At 44.8% G+C, this 6,000-nt stretch overlaps 1 protein-coding gene across 13 annotated transcripts in view; it reads right to left on the bottom strand.

Annotated features, from left to right (window-relative positions):
• Nucleotides 1-922: 922 nt before the first annotated feature.
• The window catches only part of JADE1 (jade family PHD finger 1), a 114,878-nt gene continuing 109,800 nt past the window's right edge, over nucleotides 923-6,000 (bottom strand). For all 13 annotated transcript variants that reach the window (XM_015623808.3, XM_033513936.1, XM_033513937.1 and 10 more), the window contains 2 exons: nucleotides 5,008-5,125; nucleotides 923-4,498 (listed from right to left, as the gene is read on the bottom strand). In XM_015623808.3, coding sequence (XP_015479294.1) covers nucleotides 3,597-4,498; nucleotides 5,008-5,125 — 1,020 coding nt within the window. In that variant the 3' untranslated portion in view covers nucleotides 923-3,596. The remainder of the gene's footprint in view (nucleotides 4,499-5,007; nucleotides 5,126-6,000) is intronic.

Genomic DNA, 6,000 nt, shown 5'->3' with positions numbered 1-6,000 from the left:
AGGCTCTGGCTGTGAAGTGAAACCTGGCTGGAAAGGGGCAGGCAGCTCCCAGTATTTGAGTATTTGTTCCTGGAGGCACAGAAGGGCACCTGCATGCTTCCCTGTTAATTATGGGTATATTCATTTCACCTTGGGGTGCAGCTCCTACCCAGTGGCTGTTTGCCAGAACAGGAACTGCAGGCATGACACAAGCACCTCATGGTGAAGGGAAGGGACAGGAGAGCAATTTGAGATGAAACAGGAAAGGAAAAGGTTTCTTTCTGTCCTGGTGTGCCTCATGGCACCACAAACAGAATTTGGTCACATGAAGCTCATCATACACCCACCAGCTCCTTTGATTTCCCTGGGGCATCCAGAGGAGGCTGCTGCCATGTTGCTCCCAAATTGGGAGATCTGTTTTTTTCAAGATGGATTGCTCAGTGTCTCCTTTCATAGCCTTGCCTTGCCTTTTCTAGCTCAGCACCAAGTCCATTCTGTATTTCTGCATCTGGAGTTCAGAGGAATCCTCATCTCCTGGAAATCCTGCTATAGAAGCAAATTTCCTCCAAGTGCTGCATGACCCCAGCCAGTTCTGAGTGTGAACAAACTTTGAGATTAATTATCCCAAAGATCCAGGCATTCAAACCTCATGTTCCTTTTCCAGGAATGTACAGAGATCATGGACTTTGCAAGGACATCCTCTGTCTACCAATGGAAATGTTTTGAGGATGCCAAGGGGAAAACCACAGTGTGCTGTTGATGGGATGGGCACAGCTGTCAGTAACAAGCAGTTTAAAAAACCTTAAAAACATACAAAACCTTGGAGCTGTGGTGTGCATGGTGATGCCTGTACTATAATCCATGGAAGCTGTTCAGATCATTGCAGTGAAGTTTTTGTAGGAACCCAAATACAAGGGGACATCTAAACCACTGCTGGCAAGGATACTGCAAAAATGTACAGCATTTATTCACATACAGACAAAAGGCACAATTCTACGGAATATTTTAACAAAAAATACAGCTGTTTCAACTAGGTCTTTAGAAATACTTCAAAAAAGGGAGAAAATAAATACAGGATTGGGCCATGTAATATAAAATAGTCATCTCTACATATACTTTTTTATTTCTGTTTCTCTTCATGCACCTTTTTTTTTTTAATTTCAGCTGAATGGACACCAAAGCTAGGCACATAGTGAAAAATCTGTACAAGTTTTACAAATGTCATCACAATTGTCTCGAACTTCTGAAATCAAGATTTGTACACAACATGAACCCTTCATTTAGATCTGTGTGAGTTTATAACCTAACAAATGGCATTCCAGGCAACTCTACAGACGTTCAACTAGCCTACGGTTGGACAGAACACACGGATCATATCAAAGATCTCTTGGTCAGTCAGCACAAGGAAAGGTCACGCTTGGAAACAGAAATCCAGCAAATCCCAGTAAAACATGGGGGTGGGTTTGTCACTGCAGTACCTACAACACCTCCTGCTGAGGGCTAAGCACAAGGACAAAACTAACCTACAGAGCTGGTCGTACCGCAGCCTTTTTGGTTTGGGGTCAGCTCCACTGGAAACCTCACAAAGCTTTTCGCCCTCAGTGCCAGGGGACAAAGCAGCTAAGGCATTCACTCTGCACAACGTTAGTGTTCATAATAGTGCAAATTAACAAGGTACCTCTGTCCAGGGGGTGTGAGGTTAAAGGTTTACTACTCAGAATCCAAATTTAGGGTATTCCAACTATGGCTTGACAATTCCTGTGTGGTCATGAGCTTCTTTCTTCAGGAAAATACCAGTGCCTGTCTGGAGAATGTTGCTAGATGTTGAGTAGAACTTGCTGGCTTTTACCTTTTGTCTGTCTGCTGTTTATACTTTGAACACACCCCAAGAGTGACTATGTAACCTCAGTCACCAGTGCCCTGCCTTTCACCTCTCTAAGTCATGCCAATTACTCTGACTTTTTGGGACCAGCAAGAGGATTTTGAAAGTGTATTATCTTACATAAAATTCCCCTTCCTCAAAAGGTTACGACTTCTGAGTTTTAAAACAGGGATGCATTCTGGTGAAATATTTAATTGATAATGTTAACTTGCATAGCAAGATAGGGTGTTAAGCCTTTTTTTTTATTTTCTGATTGAATCCTCAGTCCTGCTGCAGGGGAATTCTGTGTTGTCAAGTGTTCCCACCTCGGGGAGCAAGGGTCAGACATTCCAAGGTGAGTGGATGCCCTAACAGCAGGCTGGGAGTGGGAAAGGGAAGGAGAAGGAGGTTCTTTATGCCTGTCTCTCTGTTACCACATTGCTGCCAAAACTTTTTCACCAGTACATACCTCTCCTACATTTATGAAAAATTCCAAAATGTACAGGCTCCTAACGCTCCACGGTGATGCGTGCGCTCCACTCGGTACAAAACGGTATCTCACAACCTGTTCATATTATTGCTTACATCTTACTCATTATTGCCACTTGCAATTATTAAAAAAGTACACAATCAGAATACGAGTTCCCTTTTCCATCAAATCTAGTCCATAATAGAATGAAATAGTTTTTTCTTTGCTTGACTGTAAAGAGCTAATCACAATGTATTGCCTTTGCATTTTATCGTATTTAAAAATATATATTCATTCCATTTAAAGCAACCTTTTAGTGTCATAAGCCTGACTCTCTCAGTACATATCATTAGTGCATCTGTGGTGGCCTTTGGGAATTCCTCCTGCCTAGTGCCATAGAAAACTTCTGTCTGGCATTGTCATCACACTCCCCAAGGCAGGTGCCTGACTATGGGTGACAGGTTATTCCATGGAGTGCTGGAACCCCCACACCTGCCCCTTGCTCAGAACTGAGCCATTTGGGAACATCCTCTGTGTCAGTCCCAGTCCTTCAAGCCCTGCCCTATCCCTTCCTCCTCCTCCTCCTCAAGTGCAACATCGTGCCTGTGCCTGGTCATCATTCACATGTAAACTCTGGAGCACAGGGAGGGTTTGAGCTGCCACCTGCGCTCAAACTGAACACAACAGAACACATTCTGCAAAGAGAGGAGAAAGAGCTGCCCCTGCCCAGGGATGGGGAGCATTTGTAATGGGATTCAGCAGTGCAGTGCATTGCAGCATGGTCTAACAACCATCCTCCATTCAATACACATGAGTTAAATTAAGAGCTTGTGCTTTTCCAGAAGTCAGGGGAAGGGAGTAAAACTTCCAGTGCCTTTTAGCTAGAAAGGATGAACACAGCCCGATTCCTCCTACCCACCCTAGCCCCTTTTAAAAGATTTTTGTGAGTTGTGTGCATCCCAACTCCTGTTTTACTAATGACGTCACTTCTCTGCTTACTCAGGAAAGTTGCAAATAAGGGAGACTCAAACTTCTCACAGAAATGGAATGGGTTAGGGGGTGTGGAGGGGGCAGAGGAGGGAAAAAAAAAAACCAACAAAAAAAAAACAACAAAAGAGCTTAAAACAGCTTTAAGTGCGTGTAAACATATTTATACAACTCAGAAAAATATGGGCTTTCAGTTTGTCAGTCTGTATCTCAGTCTAAGAATGCTCCTCTCTCACACCGATGAGTAAGGTGGAGTTGGCTTGTAGGCAGTGACTCTACTGACCCCGTCCCTCTGCCCAGTCAGGTCGCCAGGATGCTCCTCCGGATAATGTCTGTCCTCCTGCCGATGCTGCTGTTGGGACTGAGCCTCTGCTGCCTGCACTTCTTTTCAGCCACTTCCGTCTCCGAGTCGCTCATTTCGGCGTCGGGGACATAGCCATCGTTCTCGCTGTCAGGCTTTAACTTGCTTTTTGTCCGCTCCTTGGCTGGAACTCTGCCCACGCCCAGGTAGGGGTAGCCGGAGTTCTGGCGGCAGGCCTCCTCCAGGCTCTCCCCCTGCTGCTGCCTCTCCCCCTTCTTTGGAATTCGGAATCCGCCCCAGTTTTTCCCTGGGCTCGTGGGCGTGGTAGGCACTTTAACTACTGTCTGATTAGAGTTTACTTTGACCAGACCCCCGTTACATTTAGGCACTATATCCCTCCGAGTGCCAGGCGCTGACCTACCACCGGAGTGGTGCACAGCCCTTTTGTTTTCCAATTGCCTCTGAGAGAGTTCTGTGGGTCTCAGAAGTTTGTGGTTGTGTTTAGAAGTCTTTTCCTTCAGCTCTGCCTTCGCCACCTCGCACTGCGGGCGATTGTCTCTTCTCTTCCTGTGCTCTGGTATGACGACGCCGTTTTTCTGCTGTGCCGATACAATCCGTGTCTCAGCAAAGGTCTTGTCAAAATTTAAAAAGCTGCCTGGATCTGCACCTCCTTCCCTCGGGCTGGGCTGCCTCAGCAGGGATCTGCTGTCGTTCCCAGACCTGTCTCTTACCCTGTCTCTCTTGAGCGGTTTTTTCAAGGAGCGGGCCAGAGATGTGCCCATCTGCTTCCTGAAGAACGCAGAGTGCCACTTCAGGTCCTCGATCTTGGGGGCGTTGGGGCCCAGCGACGGGCTGTTGAACAACACCGTGTTCTCCATGGAGGCGAAGGAGGAAGGCACACCTGCATGGAAGCATAGCTCAAGTCAAGCAATTCCGTAGCTGTGTAAATAACCAGTTTGCAATGCACCTCTTTGAACTCTCCTCCTCGTGCCTGACATGTTCACATCAGAAATGGGCATTTGGCTGCTTGTCCTGCACTTTTAGGTCACAGCTCTGTGGCTGTCATGATTTCACAACATCCTGCTTGTGTGGTTTTTATTTTCCTCTACCTGCACCTAATCATGCTTGTAGCAAAGACAAGTCCTAGCACTACTCTGTCCACTAAGACAGACACTCCTCAGAGACAGAGGCAAAAAGCAACCAGCAAGTGGATCTCACCGATGCCATCTAAAACATTGTTTTTTAGTTACTCAACAGTTAAAGGATAATCTGGCCACTGCAGTAATTTTGAAGATATTCATCTTCCTGAGGAATAAAATGAGAACAAATGAGGCCCTGTTTGTCCTTCACAGCCTGTAAGCAAACCTTGTCCCTGTGGTCTAACATGAGGAAGGAAACACTGAGGCATACCTGAAACTCTTTCTTGTTCCAACTGCTTTGTGTAGCTGTTAAATATCTGCTCCTGAACTTTGCAAACAGATCTCTTGATTTTCTCTCTCCGCGTCACCATGTAAGTGAGGTTTCGCACCTGGAAGACAGCAAGGGGATGTGTTTTACAGGAATTGTATTCCCAGGATATTTCCCTATATGTGCTTTGAATTAATTCAGCTGGAGAACTATACACCATTTAAACGAGTTAGTAGCGTATTTAAATTTAACCACCTTCAACGCCATCCTCAGAGAACAGTCTATTTAACTGACAAATCATCTGCTGAATTGACAGGCACAATTTAATTGACAGATTATTCCTTCTGATTTGGAGAACCACAGCTCAGAAGTAACTTCTACAAACACCCGAGTCACACACAAAAACTAGGGAAATGTTGGAAATCCTTGAATGTATTTAATATTAAATAATTCCCAGATGAGGGAATCACTGAGAAGTGCAGGTGGATGCACTCCTCCCTCTCAGTACAAGGTGGTGCCCTTGTGGCCTGATCTGGAGAAACCTAACAAGTGTGTTTGCTTTTGCAAAGGCCCTTTTTTAAAAATCCAAATTATCTTGAATGTAACAATCAGTGGGAACAGAGTAGTAAAACGTTAAAAATACTACAAAAATCACGTATCCTGTTTCGACATCACATTTAGAAATGGAAAGGACACGCACAGAGTAATTTAAGATCTAGGGAACATAGTTACAAACTCTAATGATTTAGCTGATGAAAGAGAAGATGACAAGAATGCTTGAGTACATGGAGCAGGAACAAAAGATCCCAGGTAACAGCCAAGATCTGGGCCATCTGAACAGCTACAAAAGGACCATGGGCTGGAGTTGAAACTAGGAGAAAACTCAAAAGAAAAACTACAGCAATTCATTATAAGAGTAATTAGGCATCAGGATCCTTAACAAGAGATGCAGTATGTCCATGACAACCTGCTGTCCTGATTTAAAGATTAGATAAT

This window comes from Parus major, chromosome 4 (assembly GCF_001522545.3).
Source record: "Parus major isolate Abel chromosome 4, Parus_major1.1, whole genome shotgun sequence".
NCBI classification, from domain to species: Eukaryota; Metazoa; Chordata; class Aves; order Passeriformes; family Paridae; genus Parus; species Parus major.
Note: the sequence above shows the minus strand (reverse complement) of the source record. Positions and strands in the feature narration are given on the sequence as shown.